At 36.8% G+C, this 21,196-nt stretch overlaps 1 protein-coding gene across 6 annotated transcripts in view; it reads right to left on the reverse strand.

Annotated features, from left to right (window-relative positions):
- Positions 1–21,196, reverse strand: part of per2 (period circadian clock 2) — a 41,878-nt gene that overhangs the window by 7,305 nt on the left and 13,377 nt on the right. For 2 of the 6 annotated variants that reach the window (XM_060871477.1, XM_060871466.1), the window contains exons 2-19: positions 19,506–19,990; positions 14,406–14,504; positions 14,116–14,273; positions 12,962–13,083; positions 11,470–11,671; positions 10,332–10,383; positions 9,497–9,689; positions 9,104–9,137; positions 8,152–8,230; positions 6,737–6,843; positions 6,044–6,197; positions 5,450–5,558; positions 4,883–5,020; positions 3,779–3,854; positions 3,488–3,656; positions 2,557–2,684; positions 1,292–1,492; positions 404–658 (exon numbers count right to left, since the gene is read on the reverse strand). In XM_060871477.1, the coding sequence (XP_060727460.1) occupies positions 404–658; positions 1,292–1,492; positions 2,557–2,684; positions 3,488–3,656; positions 3,779–3,854; positions 4,883–5,020; positions 5,450–5,558; positions 6,044–6,197; positions 6,737–6,843; positions 8,152–8,230; positions 9,104–9,137; positions 9,497–9,689; positions 10,332–10,383; positions 11,470–11,671; positions 12,962–13,083; positions 14,116–14,273; positions 14,406–14,504; positions 19,506–19,912 (2,683 nt within the window). In that variant the 5' untranslated portion in view covers positions 19,913–19,990. Of the gene's footprint in view, positions 1–403; positions 659–1,291; positions 1,493–2,556; positions 2,685–3,487; positions 3,657–3,778; positions 3,855–4,882; positions 5,021–5,449; positions 5,559–6,043; positions 6,198–6,736; positions 6,844–8,151; positions 8,231–9,103; positions 9,138–9,496; positions 9,690–10,331; positions 10,384–11,469; positions 11,672–12,530; positions 12,732–12,961; positions 13,084–14,115; positions 14,274–14,405; positions 14,505–19,505; positions 19,991–21,196 lie in introns of those variants that run through there. The other 4 variants (XM_060871472.1, XM_060871489.1, XM_060871484.1 and 1 more) reach the window with 4 other exon arrangements.

Raw genomic sequence — 21,196 nt, forward strand, 5'->3', positions numbered from 1 at the left:
TCATTCCCTCAGGCTATATTTAGGAAAACAGTGTTGCCAAACTAACAGCCAACATGTTGAGTCAGGGCTTTTGCTGCCAAGGTGGCACTTCACCTACTCCCACTCTTTCACTGGTACATGGGCTCGGAATGTACTTATTTGGGCTTTAGTCAAAGTGTGACTCTCTCATCCAATAAATTAGTGAGCTCTGTTAAAAACTGCTTTGCTGAGTGAAATTCACAGTGACGTTTTATACAATATTATTACAGAGTGTGAACTGTGTGCCTCCTCACTTCTGTTTATTTTCAGCTCAGTTGACACAGATTGTCAGCTGAACTAGATGAAGTTTTGCCACACTAAATGAATCTGAACTGAATTTACTTTAATGACATGATAGTTGGATAGTTGGTGATTTTATCCTCACCATTGAATGTGGCCTGTCCTTTCTGCTTCTCCAGGTAGTCTGTTTTGAAAGTTTGAACACCCCTTGAACGCTCCTTGAAGCGGTTCAGAAAGACTTGCTCTTCTTTCTGTGTATGTGCTGCCAGCACATGCTTGGTCAGGCCTAGTTTCTTATACGCTTCTCTTTCCTGGCTGGGAGGTGAAACTGTGGCAGAAGGAATGGCTGGAGTGGGGCCTTCTACTGCATCTCCAGCACTGGGGCCATCCTCAATGATTTCTAGGTAAGAAAAACTGGATCAAATTCATGTTCATTCACCGTATTAAGCAGACATCTCTGTAGTTTGTGACTGTTATTACTATCCACTATGTTCTTGTTTAGGCAAACATGCTAAAGCAATGCTAATAATGAATGAAATCTAACAGGTGCCAGCATGCATTATGTAAAAAGTTTATTTATACACTGAATCCTTGCTATAAACTTTAGAACGCTGTAGGCCACTTTTTTCACTGAAACTGTTCCTGGAGAGGATGGCTGGAGTTTGCCCCCTAGTGGTAGTTATATAGATAGTTTATATCATTGATCACAATATTATACTGTCCATAGCTGATTATAGCGGAGTAAGAGCACCTTATAGATGTATCAGTACACTCAGACACATAATGAGGAAAAGTTATACTTGAAGGAAAGTTGTCTGTAAGTGATACTCCTACTACAACCGACCACACCAGATCAGTTGAAAAAATAGTTCACCCAAACTATCCTACCCCTGATCACTGCTAGCTAGCATTATAGCAACAGTACTGATTGAGTGAATTTCTTGACTCAGTAAGAACAGTCACTTTTTAGTCAGCTTTACCAGATATCCTAGTTCACAACTGCATTGCTGATTAACTTATGTGCCTTATCTACCTGACTCTGGATGGGTTTTTTTGTCCCCAACATGTACGATGGTGCTACTGTAGCTGCACTGGCTGGTTATGGACACCACACTCTCAGCTTTGCTTGGCAGTGCCAGGGGAGTGAGCGAAGTGCCCACCACGCCTGAGCTGCTCGACTTCTTTGACACATTCAAAGGTGAAAGACCAGCTTGGGACTTCAAGTGTCCAGGTGCTAAAGTATTAAAAGGAAAGAAAATAACATTTTATACCTTATTGTGTATTTATGAGCAATAACACAAGTTCGTATAAGGATGTTAAATAATAATTACACGATAAATGTTCATGGTTGTTGAAACATGAATTATTCAGTTTTAAAATGTAAAAACTGAAACCGATTATTCAGCTTTACTTGAAACTGAGAAATTAAATTTGCCAATAATTTTACTAATTTAGGGCATATTATTATGAGGTCATATTGGAGACTAAGAATAGAATACTGGAGAATATTTGGCTAATTTTGCTTATTATTAGAAAAGAAAATCAATTACAACACATATTCTGTCAGCCTGTTACTTCTGTTATACTGTTACTTACGGGGTATTGATGCTAAAACTTCAGCGTTAAATGATACAAATGTAATGCAAATGAGGTTAGTCTTGTGTATTGTATCGTAATGTGAAGCATTATGACACTAGTTTGTTTTCATCAGTTTTCATTGTTCTTATATTTAAGTTAATATAAGTGCACTGAAATTATTTGATTAAATAAAACTACTATAAAACACCATTAAATACTGTTGATATAATGTATAACAATTCATTCTTTTTTGTATTGATAGTAAAGATAGCAAACTACAACAATCAGCCATAACATTAAAACCAACAACAAGTGAAGTGAATAGCATTAATTATCTTGTTGTATGTGGTATTTGTCACTGGGTGGGATATAATTGGCAGCAAGTGAACTGTCAGTTTGTGTTGATATACAGTATAGGAAGCAGGTAAAATGGGCAATGCCGGTTTCACACTGGATGCGTGAGCAAAAGCAGAAGCAGTGCATATTTTTTTTTGCCCATGTTAACTGCTTCTGCTCTGCAATTAAATGCTTTGACTGATACAGTGCAATTTAGAGATGTATACATTATCATATATCAGATGTATACATTAGCAGTTGCTTATTTTTGAGCAACATATGGAAAGCACATTCTGTTTACTTCAAATGAAAGAACTGAACACTCAATTTTACTTCTGCAAATGTGGTTAGTGGTTAAGTGGTTTGAAGTGCATGTTTTTCTACCTTCAGCCACCTGCAGAGAGCTTTCAGATGCCTTCTGTTTGTCCTCGTCTGAGTTAGAGGAAGTGGTGTTGGAAGAAGACTGGCATTTACGTTTCACTGTAATAGGCACATTGCAGCTCTCTAAATACCTGCAAAAAAAAAAAAGAAAGAAAAATAGTGAAAAAAATGGAGAGGAAGAAACACACACAGAGAGAAACAGTGATTGAAAGTGAGAGAATCAGGGCACAAGATATAGAGATACTGTTCCATCCAGGTCAAGGTCAGAGAATGTTAAATACAGGTATACAGGTTAAGGAGTCTTTAACAAGAGAAAATGTCACTTCCAAACCATAAATAGTGTTTTAAAAGATGTGAATGTAAACAGACCAGGTCTCAAAGTGGGCTCATAGGACACCCAGGAGTAAAAACATGCAATATACTTTAAAAATGAAGGAAAAAATGTGTATATAATAGATATACTTTAAAAAGGAAGGAAAACATAAAAAAAACCTAACCCCTTAAACTTATTCGGATGGACAAAATGAAAACATCATAACTCCACCACCTAGTGGCAGGGATAGGAAAAACCTATATAGATCCAACAGCCAAAATATTACTGTATAGTTAATAGATAGATATAATACTGTATAGTTATAGCTTAATGTTATAGTTTAGATGAATAGTATTTGCAATAGATATGTTCTGAAAGTTGTGATTGTTTTGTAAAAATAAATAAATAAATAAATAAATTGGGGAAAGCTGAGCTAGACAATTAGACTGAAATTAAACATTAAACAGGCCACAATAGAATAATCAGCAAATGAACTTTACTAAAAACTAAAATGCAACATGTAAAAGTGAAACAAAACAATTATACTTTTATAATATATCAAATTCTTATTGCTTGTAATATTCTTTGGTTTAGTAAAAACAGCTTATTATGACACTGTACCTAATTACACTGTCTAGGCAGCTGATCTGCTGGTATGAGTAGACAGTCTGGTCTTTTAATGCGAGTTCTTCCTGTAAGGTGGCCTGCTGCTCCTCCTCACCCTCTTTCCAGTTTACTGGGTATGCTGAGTCTTTGGGCCGAACTACCGGACTCTTCTGGGGCAGTCCTGCTGGAGAAAGGGTGAGTGATGTAGGGCAGTTACAATTACAATGACTCTTTTTTACATTTGTAGAAACATCTAAACATAAACACTACATTTAAGCCCAGTAGCAGAGGCATATTTTTACTTACTGCCTGGACTCTTTTTAAATTGCTGTCCCTGATTCTTCTGCATATGAACGCCTTTACAGATCTCATGAAATGTTCTCTGTGAAAAGAAACCCAATAAACATGAGGGGAAAGAAGGCTGCACTATAGACCATATGCAGCATATGGTGACCAAACATGGAAGCAGTTGCAATGTAAAGTGTAAAGTGTAAAATGTCTATGATGTCCTCTAGTGGCTGTCTGCAGTACAAAACAAAATTTCTCTGAGCCAAACCCATATTTGTTAACTGTATATGAAGTGTATGTAATAAAAAAGTATAATATATTTTATAATACATGCAATCTAACACTGGAATTCTGGGCTTACTAATTAGAAATAAACAGGAAGTTTTAGAATTTTTAAATATTTAAAATATTTAATGGTCAAAATGCTACATGATTTTTAGGTCCCTATTTAAATATAAGAAAATTTGCAATTGCGACATATTACCAATTTTTTTTGTCTGAAGTAACGCTGAATAGTAGGATGTTTGATCCATCATTTAATATTCAATGTGATGACCATGCCATATGGCAGGGGACTGTTTGGAATGTCACTTATATGTATGTGAATATGAGATGTTGACTGAAGATTCTTTTAAACGTACAGTAGCTTGTAGCTTCATCCCCATCATTTGGTCGATATTAAAAATCATGGAAATATGTTATAGTGGCAGAACTATAAAAATTCTAGAGATGCACGCATTGTATATCTTGTGTTAATGTATTTTGAAGTAGTAGACATTTGGACATTTTCACTTAGTGGTGTACTCACTTTTGTGGCCAGTGGTTTAGACATTAACAGCTGTGTGTTGAGGTATTTTGAGGAGACAGCAAATTTACACTGCTATACAAATTGTACACTCACTACTTTACAATATAGAAAAGTTAAATTTCTTCAGTGTTGTCACATGAAAAGATATAATAAAATATTTACAAAAATGTGAGGGATGTACTCACTTCTGTGAGATACTGTACATACAAGACAATTGTGTATTTCCATATTTTTGGCAACAGTTGGGGAAGACCCATATAATCAGGTGTCCAAAAAAAAATTTGCAATAAAGTACATCAATTATTGTGACTTACAGGTTTGGCTTGACCCTCTTCATCGTCTGCACGTGGGTGGGCTCCATTACCATTGCTGTCAGTGGATGAGGCCACACTCACCAAATGATCGGTACTGCCCAGGTTTCCATAGCTGCTTGAGCCATTATTATGTACTGGCTACACACACACACACACACACACACACACACAGACGTGACTGTCTCATTTATGTCTCATGTAAAACTCACTAAATAAATTACATGACCAGACCCAAAAACAATACAATCTCTGGCACAGAATGATTTCAGAGATCACCGCAGTAACCTTATCGGACAGCAATAAGCAATTGTAAAACATAATTGTGTGTGTGTATTTTATTTCATCTATATATTACTTGTATCTATATATAACTTGCATGCTGTCAGAATTTGTACTCCCATTTCCCTGCAACAGTATAATTTCAAAATTAGACACTATGTGTAATTTATCATTACATTTTATGATTGCCAGAACTTATTTAGCAGGTCAAGAAAGAATGATTACTGTAGGCAATAACCTGTGCTGGGCACAGAAGCTTGTTTCTGTTTTCTTTCTGTTCTGTCTGACCTGAACCAGGAGTCGGTGAATCTGTTCGGTGATATCCAGGATATCCGAGTCCATTGCCTTCCCCTCAGCTGTAACTGGAGCAGCAAACACATCCTCATTTACTGGACCCCTGGAAAAAAAACAAACCAGTCAAACCTATTTTTTCTTTCACCATACTTTATTTATCTGAGGAAATGAATTTAATAGAAATGTAATACATTTAGCTGAGTGAAAACATGAGAAACATTACACAATGACTACATTTTGCATTACATATGCTTCAAGAACTTTAGAACCTATAGGCCAGGATTAATATCTTCTCACTTATATTGTCAGTCTTTTTATTTTTTTTTATTTTTTTTTTTATTTATTTTTTTTTTGTAAAATTTGGCAAAGTACTCATGTTTTTTTACTTTGTGGTCCAGTGCACCAGTGCACACACACACACACACACATGTATGCACTTGCTCACACACATGCACATATATGAACATGCAGGTCTTTGTAATTGAAATGTAAATGTAATTGGGACCAGATAAGGATACCAGACAAGGTCAAATATTTTCAAATCAAACTCTGGTTAGCTTTAGTACATGAAGAATATCCCACACTCACATTCGGACTTTGTGTCGTGCGATGACAAAGGACACTTTACGGCTCCAGGGGTTGACGAAGCTGGACCAGCTGGTGTCTATGGTGATGTACTCTCCATTTCGAGCACAAAACCGGATGGAGGAGTGGTCAAATGGCTGACCAGCGTACTGCAAGACTACAGGAAAATGTCTGATTTACCATGTTGCCATACTGTAAAGGATTAGGGTTAGAAAAACTTTTAGAGGCACTGGCAAATATTCTGACCTTATGTTAAAATAGTTCTAAGTACTATCCGGACAGGATAAAAGTTTATGTACAAATTATAAAAACAGAAAGTGTCTTTATGATTTTTCATGCATACAATGTACACCTCAGATCTTTAAAATAAATTAGCTAAATATGTTTAATATTATCACATACTAAGCACTTACTAAGAACTTACTAAATTCAAGTAAATTTATTTTCTATTGCTTTTCTCTATTACTGCACTTATTCAAAGACTGCATGCCTGAAGCATTACAGGCATTTTAAGTATTTCAGTCTCAGACTTTTAAACACTTTACATTCCCTTTAATTAAAGATATATTAAAGAGATATATTAGTATATATTAAAGAGATAAATTAGTAATAATTAAATTTTCCAGACTTCCGCATGTAAAACTAATCCAGCCAGAATAGGGGTTAAGCAGTATAAACTAATGGTGTGACACTTACTCTTCCTGTGAATGCTGAGCATCAGTGGCCTATCATTCGGGTGCAGGTGTAGAAGTACTGATGTCCCAATCAGGTCTTGTGGTAGATATCCAAGCAATGGGACAGCTCTGAGATACAAACAAAATGATAATTCACTAATTCACTTGAGTATTGTATTGAAGAATGTGCAGGATTCAAACACAAGTTATTCATGTGTTCTAACCAAGAGAGACATAACTTTTAGAAGATGAAAAGATAAAATCACAGGGTTGAAAAGAGCACCCTGTTGCTCAAAAGTCTGAATCTACTATCAATATTTTCTAATAATTAAAGACATAATTTCTTAGCTGTTAAAAAATAAACTTGTGTTGTGTGCTTGGGGCCAAGATAACCAGGGCACAGTAGATTTAACTACTGTATTTTCTTTCCAAATTAGTTTCCTTTCTTCTTTTTCTTCTACTTTCAGCTTTTCCCCTTCATGGATGCCACAGTGAATCATCTGTTTCCACCTCGGGATCCTCTACTCTCGCACCAATTAACTTCATGTCCTCATTTAATACATCCATATATCTCCTCTTTGGTCTTCCTCTTGACCTCTTACCTGGCAGCTCCATCTCCAACATCCTTCTACCAATATAACTATCTCCCTCCTCTGTACATGTCCAAACCATCTCAATCTAGCCTCTCTTACCTTGTCCCCATAAAAGCCAACCTGAGCTGTCCCTCTGATGTACTCGTTCCTAATCCTGTCTATACTTATCACTCTTAAAGAGAACCTCAACATCCTCATCTCTGCTACTTCCATCTCTGCCTCATGTCTTGTCCTCACTGCTACAGTCTCTAACCCATACAGCATAGCTGCTCTCACTACTGCCTTGTACACCTTTCCTTTGATTCTTGCTGATACTCTTCTGTCACACAACACTCCTGACACTTTTCTTCACCTCTTCACCATTTTTCCACACTCTCCGTCTCACTAGACGGTTGACCCCAAATACTTAAACTCCTTCACCTTCTTGACCTCAGCCCCCTGTAACCCTGCTCTTCTACTTTCATCCTTTCTACTTTAACACATGTATTCTGACTTACTACAACTGACTTTCATTCCTCTTCTTTCCAGTGCAGACCTCCACCTTTCTAGATGTTCCCCCACTTGCTCCCTACTTTCACACAGATTCCTGTCTGTCTTCATCTGTCAACCTGTCCATCACCAAAGCAAACAAGAAGGGACTGAAAGCCTTTTTGTAACTCACATGTTTAAATTACGCCAGATGCCCTTCCTGACACAACCCTCTCTATTTATCCGGGCTTGGGACCGGCACAAAAATCACTTGTTTGCAGCCCCTGTGACTAGATTAGTTTCAAACTAGTTTCTTTCACCTTATGTAATTACGTAATTTAGAAGACAAAACAGATAAACATAAAAACATCCTGACCTTTCATCGACATCCTGAAACAGACAGCTTGGTGTGTGTGTAGTGGTGAAGATGCGTTTATCCGTAGGGATCCTTGGAGCTGTGAAGTAAACATGAAAAGATTATAATACTAGCAATAACCTACAATGACGCATTTCCATTATTCAAAGCCATTTGGCATGATGTAGTCGTAGGCATAGGCTAGTCTTTCTATTATACTTCTCGTGCAAAAATACCTAATGATTCTGCTTTTAAGTAAAGGAAGTCATCCTTACACACTCGTGTTTATGAGGCAGCAGATTTGGGGTATTATGTGACAACGCTGCTTAAGGTCTGAATCAGTGAGCAATTATTTTCTTTTCCCAATACAGTAAATAAAAAACATTGTGAAATAAATTGGGGAAAAAAAAGAGTTAGACATAGCCTATGTGAATTCAAATAAACGACTTGAAGGTAACAATTGTCACAGATTAATATGTTTGTTGACAAAAATAACAGTGAGCTAAATCAGATATGAGAGAAGTTTGGAGAATTACTGTTTGCTCCTTTTCTGTCCACATCATTCTTGCAATCCTAATACCGTTTTGTGATCATGATTTGTGTTGTGTTGATATCGGGTCTCATTAATCAAACTGGTTACAAACAAATTTATTTGCAAATCATCTTTACTAGCATTTACACATGAATTTCTTTTTCCCTGAAGTCTGAATAATTTCATAAAAAAATTTTTTCTGAACAACAAAACAACCTGCTCGTGCTCAATTTACACAGAAGAAGACCTAGCTTCAAAGCAAGATGACTAATTGCAGATTATGCTTTCAAGTTTCAATAGCTAATTCATTTAATTTAAACACATTTAATAAAAACCGTGTCACGTCTTTCAAACTGAAATATTTAATTAAACATTAATTGTGTAAAAAGGGAGACTGGCAGTTGCTAAGAGGCTTTGCTTTGAGAAAAAATGCATGTTCACCGTAATGTGGTTGGTGTCCATGATCAACTGCGTACTGTGGAAATAATGGATTTTTGTTGTTTACTATTATGGATTATTGTGGGTGTCAACAGAAGAAAGCTGTGCATTGTGTGTATTACTTTGTAATTTATGGGTTATTCAACAATATACACATCTGAGAGCAAATTACATCGGCATTTTCCAAAACTCCCGATTTGCAAATTCACCGGAGATTTTCAGCTTGATTTGTAAACTTTGGCACACAACTTTAAGGAAAGGATTAATAAATGAGGTCTGTACCAGTACAAACAAGTATATTATGTTACATCAATTAATAATGTATTTTTTTTTTTACAGATGGGGCTCTTAGTCATGAACCTTAAAAAAATCCCAAAGCACTTTTGATTATCTTACATTATTGAGACCTGGATGTTTGTTGAGTGTTTGAAAAACTGAATAGTGACCTTCATAGCCAGAATGCACTCTTTCAGCCAGCAGAAGGCAGCAGAACTGGTCTTCAGTGTGCGCTGTATCCTGCACCTTCATTAGGTAAGGAGTCATACGGAATGGGTAGTACTGCAGGTCTCCTTCACTCTCTTTACCTCCACTACAACACAGGTGGACAGGTTTTGATCAATACAGACATATATAAAGTGAACAATTTTAATTTGTGGTCACCTTTAATCTGTGAGTGGACACACACAAACATATATATAACATCCAGCCTTCAGTAACTTTAAGGCTGTCTAAATGATAAATATTTTGCACTTCACTGTCTGCAAACATGGGTGCATTATATAAATGATAAACTCTCAGCTCAGTGATATTCTATTTATCAAGGTGTGTTAACTGTAGATTAGCAGTGAGTATGAAAGCGATCTACCAGCCACCTTCGTAGCTTCATAGGAATGTCTTTATCAATGTATCACTCGGTGAGCTGTTTCATACAGTATGTGGACAAGCTGTAATTTTCTTCCATCATTATAGATATGAGCTGGATAACTTAAAAAGCAGGAAATCAGCTTCTCCTCCCTGTCTGTACAAAGCTGGTCAAATACTGTCACAGTATTTCATTTGTCACATTGAACTTTGCTCACAAACTGTAAATCCAAACTGCACTTATCTCTCTACAGCAAAACGAATGGAAAACATTTGCTTGTGTATGAAGGTACAAACAATGAGGACCTGAAGACATACACAGAAGGACAAGCATCCAGATGCATACATATAAGTATACACTTTTACACACCTGATGCGGCAGAAGAATGACTTTTCCTGCATGCAGTCAGAAGGTGAAGATTCTGAAGAAGGTGAGGAGGAAAACAGAGATGTTTGTTATTACAGTGATGTAAACCTGACTGCTGCTGTTTGAAACCCATTATACCACAGAGCTGCTGAATTCTTGAATCTTATTGAAACGAAGGTGTGTAATCTTTCTTTCACGCCACAGCTCTCACAGTAGTGCAAGCTGTAATTCAAATTGCATGTTTCTATTAATGTTCTTATGTCATTATGGCGCCGTTTCTGTAGAAGCTCATTCACAGGGTCTTGTATGATGGATGCGTCATAATCAAAGAAAAACAGAGAATTAACATAATATGAATTATAGCTGCTCTAGTGTAATATAAAGGAACTAATTACTAAATAAGATAGATATTATTATCTTATAAATATTTATAAGATAAACAAAACAATTAGGGGCATGAGGTCTTTTGGAAAAAAAAAATCAACTTTGGGTGGTATTGGCATCACACTGCTTTGTCACTGATTATTTTTCAATAACAGCACACTCTGTTGTGTGAACTGAATACATGCAAGTTTTTTAAGTCACGGTTTGTCTTTTTTGTTATTAAATGGCCACATAACTGCTTCACTGTGTTGGCTTCATAGTTCTAATACAGTTCAAGTAAAGTTTGTTTTAAAAAAAAGCTACAATGCTATAATGATGATAAAAACTTATTTTAAGGGTCACATCAGCCACCATCTGTCCATCATGTGGTTTCCATCTGTTAAAATAAATCACAAATATTTGTTTTATCCTGTTCAGGCTGTGACCTGGAACACATTGATAAGCTATGTTAAAATTATCTTGCTATTTTCAGTAACTAAAGTGAATTGCACACACAAGTTGCATTCTAAACCAATAAAGAGATTCCTGCTCCAGACTTGAGCTTTTTAATCTTTGGCTCTCCGCCTCCCTGTTCTAAAAATGACTCCATGGCACAAGAAGAGTTTTCTGTAGACTGAATCAGGAGAGAATGACGCACTCACTCTGGAAATCTCAGTGAATTCATCAGCAATCATGTGGGATAGTGTGTTTCGTGAGGGTGCTGTTGGCAGCCCTGGCAGCAGCAATCTACACTGTGGATAAGATATGCATGTCATACCAGCTCCTGTACACATGCTCCAAGATGGCAGCCTGTATGGTGTGGTGAAGCTGTAGAACACGCTGACGTCCTGCGGTGTTAAAAACTCCACAAACTTGGCATTCTTGAACACGTGTCGCTTACAGTTGAGAATGGATGCTGCCTGATCTGAGATGTATACAATCTTTCCCGTGATCAGAGATACTGCCACTGCAAAGATGTCCTACACATAAACAATGTTAGGTGTCATTATTAGCCAGGACATTTAAACACTCAAAAATCAAGAATCGAAATAAATGACACGGTAATTACACTTTAATATGATTAAAAAAGTTCATATAACAAATTTGGTCTAATGAATGGCTCAGGTAGGGCAGAGAATAAACTAATCATACAGTAGCAGTGTCTCTAAGTTATGTTTTTCTATTTTCCGGCAAATTCATGCATATTGTGATTTACTGGTTTCAATAAGTTTCCTTTTTTTTTTTTTTAATCCAACAGCAAATAAATAAATGAAAAATAAAAAAAATTAAAAATTTTAGAAAAACAAAAAATTAGTCTAACTTCTCTGTGTTGTCTATTATAAGCTATTTTACCATAAAACTTTCAGATGACTAATCGTGGATGGCACATTTTATCTCGCACAGCTTATTTAGGGTGAGTAATTTCTAATACTACTTCATTTTTCTGCAGCACAAAATAGGGTCTATGCTGTACATTATAAAATAAACATGACTAGCTACAATTAAAATATTTCCCAGCATGATAAATATAAGTTTAAATATAAACTGTTAAAAATAAATTAAGGGAAGACTTAATCGTCACAATATAACTCCCAAGTCAGTTAAACTTCAGCGATATCAATCTGTCCAGTTAGGAATTGTAAGTGATTATGGATCACTTTTACCTGCTTCAGTACAAATGAAAGTGACAACAGGTGGACTGGAGAGGAAACAGCAAGACAAGCCAAAAAAGGGAATGATTTTGCATATTTTGCCAAAGACATTTGTCCTCTACTTATCCTCCCTAGCTGATTTGTCTCTAGATTTGTGTTGTATTAGCGTTCTTGTCACTATTTGTACCATTCAGGTTGCACAGATAGTCAAGTGTCTCCAGGATGGCACGTACACGGGCCGTTACACGAGGAGATATGGACAGGGCTGTAGAAGAGCAACAAACCCGGCAGGACTGGTATTTAGGGAGATTTTCCAGGACGCCATCTCATCAGGAGCATACCCAGACGTTATCGAGAGTGTATACAGGAAGGTGGGGGCCATACAGGCTACTGATTTACGATACGAGTTGCCATAATCAAATTCATGCAAGTTGGATCAGCCTGTAAATGAAAATTTTTACTTTGACTTTCTGTTGCATTTTGAATACAGCCCTCAGTGAGCTGATGATTTAAGATTTCACTAACCATTGTCATATTGTTCTTAACAAATGACACAATATATACAAGTAACTTATAATAATTTTTTTTTCAGCAGCAGGATCAACATGTGGAGCTTACTGTATTTTTCAGCGTGTATTCTGACGTGATGCTGTCAATCTCTTCTATCGTATATGAGGATACATCCAGGCCAGATGGCTGGCTGTCATTGATCATAAGCAACTGGTAGTACTCTTCATTAGCTGAAATAAAAGTCACAGCAGTAATCAAAATTGAAACACTTTTGAGCAGAGTTTTTACTTAACAATTAGTATTGATAAAATAAAATTCATGTTTTGGTATGTAAATAAATGAAAAGAATTTGAGGCCGATATCAAATACATAAGTGTGATAATATTGATATATTTACATATTTATTAATAATAATAATTTCATTAATACATTTCATAAAATTAAGCCTCCCGCCATTAACCTAGCAATAATTTGGCAATATACTTTACGATCCATCTTGATGCCCTATTCTCAACACTTGGAGACTGCTCACTGCTACAGACCCCAGATGGACATCCTAGAGATACGTGGCATTGCTGTGGATAGTACCACTTGGAAAACATGAAGTTGGCTTTGGACTGCAATTACCACAAACTTATATCCTGAATTTGTATATTTCTTTCAAGCTGTATTGTGACAATATTGATTGTCACAATAGCACTATACAAATGAAATGTAATTGAACTAAATATAGGATGTCTTTGTATGCTGCAGCTTTACAATTTCCCTTCAATGAAATAAGGGGTCCAAACCTTATTAGCAATTCTTACAAGCAAAAGGGGCCAGTAAATGTTGAATGTGATGTTCAAAAGCACACATGGGTTTAATGGTGTGAAGTATACACAAACACTTGGCCAAATATCATTATTATTGCACATTTATACTTACCATTACCATATACAGTATATATATTTATTCTTAGATCTATATACTTTATCAGTCAATATTTTCTGTCCCCCTATTGTTTTAGACTTAAATCAAGTGTTTGCGTTTTAAGGCTTGATGCTATAAAACACAGTCTCAGACACTTCTACACCTGAGCTGCATTTTGAACTCTGAATATGCATTTTCCAAACATAAATATTGGTGACCTTGGCCACCTGCCCAATGAGAATAATAGAGAACTTCAAGAGAAATCTTCAGAGGCTTCAATTTCATTTTCAAAGTAATAAACAAGTAAAATTGGACTTCAAAAAGGTGCAATATTGAAGAGCTCTACTCACCTTCAACCTGTTTGACACAGCGAAGAGCATACTTAAGGGTGTTCAGAGTGGTGGACTTGCTGCCCTTGTTCCTTTTATCTGCTGGCAAATGAAGCTTCAGCTCTTTTAGAGTTTTTATCAGCTCCTTCTGTGTTTTTGCCTTGGCAGACTCTTCACTACTGCAAATGTACAGAACATGCACATAGTGGGGGGAGCCACCAACAGGCAAGCGTCTTTTCTGGTGTATACATGTATTAATCCCAGAATGTAAGTGCTATATGTACTGCAATTAAATACAAGTGTTGACAAACCTGCATCCACTAGTGGAAGGGTTGTCCTGTTCAGAACTTGCACTCAGAAGACTGAAGGCATTGGAGCTGCTGGGAGGTGAAGGACTGTGAGAGTTGGAGCTGCAAGCAAAATAAAATGAAACAATTCTGAATAACTACCCCTGATAAGAACAGCAAGAAAACTAGAACTGTTCATTATTAAGCTGAAACAATTTCTTTTAAATAACAACTAATAGCCAACGATAGGTTGGAAAAAGATCTGTCATGGCATATTTCATTAGATTTAAGATTAGATATCTTTTTTTTTATGTAAATGCTTTCTACGTCAACGGATTTTTTTTTTGCCTTCAACGGCCCTCCAGTATTTCATTCATTCATTCATTCATTTTCTACCGCTTTATCCGAACTACCTCGGGTGACGGGTCACTATCTCAGGCGTCATTGGGCATCAAGGCAGGATACACCCTGGACAGAGTGCCAACCCATTGCAGGGCACTCTCATTCACTCATGCAATCACACTACGGACAATTTTCCAGAGATGCCAATCAACCTACCATGCATGTCTTTGGACCGGGGGAGGAAACCGGAGTACCCGGAGGAAACCCCCGAGACACAGGGAGAAAATGCAAACTCCACACACACAAGGCGGAGGCGGAACCCCAACCCTGGAGGTGTGAGGCAAACCTGCTAATCACTAAGCCACCGTGCCCCCTCCTCCAGTATTTTAATCATAAAAAGGTGTGGTGCCATGATATTTATTCCCCACAAAAGCTGCTGAAACATGTATTACATGTATTACTATAGAGAGCACCAAATGAGCCAAAAGAGCTTTTGGGTTCCTGCCACTGTAGAGGAGGAATCCATAAATCATTGCCACAGTATGCTGCAGATGCATCAAAAAGTTTCAGCAAATGAACCAGAGAACCTAACAATGTACCCCAAATGCTCTGTCATGGTTTAATCAAGGCATTCTATATTCAGGTAATTAGATATTCCCATCTCTTGTATTTCAATTTCCTCTGCCTGCTGCTTTCACAATTATGGCTTTGTGCTATGTCAAGCATTGTAGGTTTCCTGCTTCTGCAAAATTGCAAAGATCAGCAATTTATCTCAAAGGTAAATGTGAATGTTTAGAAGTGGGGTTTCATTATAAGCATGGTGATAACCTTGTTCAACTTTTCTGTGCTACATTAAGGGGGTGGCAAAAGTAAAGCTAGTAAAGAAGTAAACACTTCTTATATGGTCATGCTGCCTTCTCAATTTGTACCTCTCTCAAGTATACAATTACCACCCCTAACATGCCATGCATTTCTTCCTTTTTTTCTGTACAAGGGTTAACCTGTAACTTTTGGTGTTCTTTAATGACCCCTAAAGCCACAAAGTAGGAACTCACTGAGCTGTTCTATTTGCTCATTTCTCCTTTTCACCATTATCTATTATGTAATTCAGGAAACTGTTAACCATGTAAACCCACATACCATACATGCAATATGATCTGAATAATTTCTATACTGTCCCTTCCGAAAATATTGGAACTGCAAGGACAATTCTTATGCGTTTATTTTATAAAGACTGCTTGTACAATGGCTCTGATCAATTTTCCCTCTTTTCCCAGCTTCAGACTGGCTTACTTGGTTCCATAAGCAGTTAGTTGCTTTGTTTTTTCTTTTAAACAACAAATGCAGTCTTCATAGATAAAACTCACTCCTCGCAGCCAAGAGTAGACATTTATAGGTATTCGACTCACAACAGAGCATAAACATAACAATGTGTCAGTCATATGTTCTAATAGTTTTCGATCATTTACAATGTGGGAGTTCAAATAAAATATGACATTTTACATATAGAGGGAAATATCAGGAAATAAAAGCTAAAATTCTCATCCGGTTTTTGGAGGGGATGTATTTCCAAAACTCTGTGTGTGTGTGTGTGTGTGTGTGTGTGTGTGTGTGTGTGTGTGTGTGTGTGTGTGTGTGTGCTGGCCACTGCTGTTTTTTCAGCTTTCTTTCAGCATAGTGCAGTAATTACTACGAGTAATCATCCAGGTGCAAGTGAAATTTAGGCTCCTCAAAGATAGATCAAGAGAGATTACAGAATGTATAAATATGCACGTATCCAGGCCACTGTTTTGTCCTATTAGCTTAGGGCTGTAAGTACTAAACAGAGCACCTGTCCAGGTGCAGTTGACATTAAGGCTCTTCAAAGATTAAACAGAGACTTTATAAATAGCTCCCAAAGGAGCTTGGAATAGAAAGCATGTTCACAAATAGGATATCCAAGCAGATGAGCTAAATATACTGACTAAAATAGAAATGCAACAGAAATAGGCATTGGTTGTACATTGTTAAATGCATCTCAGATAGGATTCTTTATATATCCCGTTTAGGAATTTTAGAGCAAATCCCTTTCCTATAAAGGTTTTAAACCAATAAAACAGCTTATGTTTATAGAATTCTATAGTTATGTTTATAGAGTTCCCTAATTTGTGTCTTTTGCCGCTAAGTTAACATACTGCATTGCAATACAAAAAAACTGTGTATAGCAAATATTAATAGTCAATTATTTATTAAACACTTAAAGTATAGCATATTGTTTTGTTGTTATTTTATAAATATCATACAGAAGTCAGCCTCTTTGGGTAAGAGTCTTGTTTTGGTAATTCTATTCAACTGACCTGCAAAAATGTGCACAGCCTCTTCAAAGTCATTTGACTGGTTTTCAATGGTTCTATGACTTTCTATGAATTTCAAAATATTGACCTTCTTTTAATCTTCTTCTTTTGTTTACTTTGATTTGGGTCTTGAGGTTGTTATCTGTTCAGAATTTTTCTTTGTCCTCAGCTTTATCCAACCAGAGGCCTACAGACTTTGTGCAAAAGTACAGTATTTAGAGTTATCCAGGATGCTCTCTGCCATGAATAGAGCCCCAGTCACAGCTTAAGAGAAGCAGACCCATAGCATGATGGTTATGGAGGTCTCTGGGTGCTGACTTGTTTTTGCATAGAAAGTTTCGTGTAAAATTATAACAAAAATGTTCTATCTTGGTCTTATCAAACTATATCACATTTTGAATTGAATTACATGTATGTTTTGCCAAAATCTATGTGGGCTTGGGCTACACTCCACTCACCCTACCCAGCCTGGATATGTGAAGTATATAACAGACTGTTGTCTTGAGCAGGGACTGAAAAATACTTCAGATATTCCAGCAGCTACTTTAATGTTGGTGTAGGTCTTTTGACAGCTGCCCTGATAAGTATTCTTCTTGTCCTGTCATCAATTTTGATGAATTTTCATGGTCAGTCAGATGTAATCAATATGTCATCAAGAAATTCCCACAGAAACAGCTGAAATAATGTCAAAAATGGAGTATAAAGTATTGATAAACAGGAAGCAGAGAAAAATAGAAAATGGAATCAAAATATAATGGTTAAAAGGCTTGAGACGATAACACTGAAAATGGGCCATGAATAAATTACACCCATGTATATACGCAAAGGCCACGTTGGCATGGAAATACCTCTCTAAGTGCGTGGGAATAAAATGTATTCTGCTGGACACAGAGAAGCAACAAATGCTGAGAAATTAGAAAGGATGTTGATATGTTTTTTCTATCATTAGACACAAATAAGCTCCTTCTCTCCTTTTACAAATATCACTATCAGACCTGACATAAATAAAATGATCATTTGTAATGCTGCATACGCCTCTGGTCAGATTCTTTGTTTATCGTCCTTTCATGAATTGAAAATTTCATTATAACACTGTAAAGCTCTTCAGGGTCTCATTAGAATGAGTATGGACTGAGTTGTTGGTATTGGTGGTTTATAAGCCTTTTATGAGTAAAAGTTATAATAATGCATATTAGAACAACTAGGAGGTGACTAGCTTCTATCTATCTTCTGTTTTTTTGGTATGACACAACAGATTTCTCAAAACTCTATTGCTCATCTGTCTAAAGATAACGTTAGATGCCTTAAATGATGGTCAGGTCTTTCTTATTCTGTTAGTAAGCCAAGGTGGAAGGTTGCATCATGACCCCTTTTGTGTTGTTGGTCTGCGCTGTCAAATCGATACTAGTTTATTCAGCATGCTGTGTGAGTAAGGTAAGTTAACCCAATTTAACTGTTTTCTTAATAAATTTAATTAACCTGGTGTCATGGTTGCTGACGTACACAGCAGCACCAATGGAAACTTCAGTGCTTAAAAAAGCTCTCTATTCTTGTACACTCTGCCTGGGAGGATGAGAGTTTATATCCTAGAACCACCAAACTCCCACTGCTGGGCATTTAAGGCTCTGGAAAGTAAATGCGTCCAGTGTACAATTCCAATCACAATTCCAATCACTCAATTAAATCAGCACACAAACCAAATGTCTATTTTTCAGCAAAAATAGACATTTGGTTTGTGTGCTGATTTAATTGTATTAGGGAGGATGGGAAGGGAAACAAACACTCTTGTTATGTGACTACCCCAAGCAGTCTAATATGTAGTATTTAAAATGCTGGATTAAAAAAAACATAAAAAACTGTATCAATAGGAATATCAATACATACTTTAATTGTCCAGAAAGAACACCCTGACAGAAACACAGCTACAGTATACTATTTAAATGACTTATCATATAAGCTTGTAATTCTTTGCAAAAATAAACAACAGAATTACCTTTTACTCTACTCCTTCTAATTACTGTTCAGTCTCTACAGCTACCACCAAAGTGATCTCCATAGAGGGTGGTGGTAGACTGGGTCATCTGTGACAATTCACATCATACTATCTAGCATGTTCATTACATTTCTTTCAAACTGCTAAAATGGCACTAGTCACCACAATGTGATGTTGTTGGAGAGTACAATTCTAGATCTAGGAGCAAATACAGCTCAGCTGGACAACACTAGATCACTATAATATACAGATAGGAGTGCCAAACTTTGTCATCTATCCTCGGTTGCAAAACTCTATAATGAGCTCCAAAATGCCTTTGCTAAAATAAAGTCCATTAGTTTTGGAATGACGTTTGGGTGTCCACAAATTCCTAAAATTTGATATTGAACTTAGTAAACTTTGGGTAGACTTAAAACCTTAAAATTACATGCACTATTAAATAGTTGATGGTATTACCTCTTGTTGCTCCCTGATGATTCCAAAAGTGCTGAATCCTTGCTATTCCCATTGGAACTTCCGGTTGATTCGTTCCCGTTTGATGAGTTTCCGTGTGACTCGTTGCCATGTGACTCATTTCCTTGCGATTCAGTGCCACTTCCACTGGAACCACTGCTCTTCATCTCCACATCCTCATGCATGGAGTGTGGCATCTTATCGTCACTATGGGGTGAGGCAGAAGGGTCCTGACTGCTGCTGTCACTGCCCTCTGAGGCCAGTCCAAGATCTCCTGTCTCTGCAAAACTGCTAATTCGATGAAGCGTTGCCATTGAACTGCAGCCAGAGGCCTCGTCCTGGCTCTCCAGAGAGGAAAATAGATACTTTTTTGAGATTGCGTCTTCAGACATGGAGGCAGGCTTCTGCATTTGTGCTGTGATTAAAAATATTACCCCATTGTCTCAATGGTATTATGACCCAATGGAATTAAATTAGGCCTGGGTAACCTTTGAGAGAAAACACAAAGAAGCATACAAGAAACATAAGTGACAGAAAATTGGAAGCATAGAGAACTGTCCATGATACAAAAGCCTATTCAAGGAACCCGCTGGGACCATATGAATCCTGCTACATCATGACCTTTAATACATTTCAAAGGTTTTATTGCATGAAGTAAGCATGTTTGTTTTGACTGATATTGTTGGTAAATTCACAAGAGCAATAAATATTCTTGAACAGTAGGATGCTAGCCACTTCTTGTACATGAACAAATAACCAGATTACTTTTATGTTCCTGTGGAATATAGCCGAATCTTTTTCCCTCATTGGTGATAAAACACAGAAAAGAAAATCCAAGTCTATGTCTATGTCTTGTTTCTAGACATTTGAAACATAACCTAAACAAACAAATGTGGTAAAACCTGGTTTATGTCAAACCTGAAAAGCTTTTCTGTAGTTCTCATTTTTCTTCTCAACCGCTAGTACAGATTTACATGTAATCGAATAAGAAGCAGCCACAAGGTGGGTAGGATGTGGCAAGAGTGGGCTTACAAAGGTTCAGCCTTTTAGAGAAGCATCATGCTTCAAGCTTGCTAAAGCAAAATCTTACTAGTGTGTGAGTACCAGATGTCTTACATACTGAATCAAATATAATTCATTTCCAATATTCCTTTGACATTCTCTTGTACATCATGTGACTGCATACAGATACAGATAGCATGTCACAAGTAATTCTCCTCCACTTTGTTTTATTCGTTCATGGCTAAGGTGAATTATGAAGGCAAACAGCAAACGCCAATCTTTATTTAATTTGCATTACTGATGAGAAAATGTACTCTGGTCAGTGCTTTATCTGCAGAAAAAGAATGTTGCTCCTGTGTTATAGACACAGATTACGATTTTTTTTTCCCACTTCAGATGCATTCAGCATTAAAGAGGCTACAAAAAAGAACACATTATACCTGAGCTGTACAGATAAGAAAAGAATAATCAAATCCCTACAAGGACCTAGGTTAAAAGCATAATCTTAAAGGGCAGCATCTGTCTGGTGCTCTTCTTAAAAGAGAAGCTCACAGATCATCAAAGCTCAGTTTAGCTTAGCTATGGTCAAGAGTCTAGGGGTTCCATCAGCTTTGCTCAAACAAAACCTCTATCTGGGCCTTCAAAGGTGATAAACCATGTGGTCTAGCCTCTGTAGCTGTATCCCTTGCCCT

Source organism: Tachysurus vachellii, chromosome 1, assembly GCF_030014155.1.
Source record: "Tachysurus vachellii isolate PV-2020 chromosome 1, HZAU_Pvac_v1, whole genome shotgun sequence".
In the NCBI taxonomy this organism is placed as follows: domain Eukaryota; kingdom Metazoa; phylum Chordata; class Actinopteri; order Siluriformes; family Bagridae; genus Tachysurus; species Tachysurus vachellii.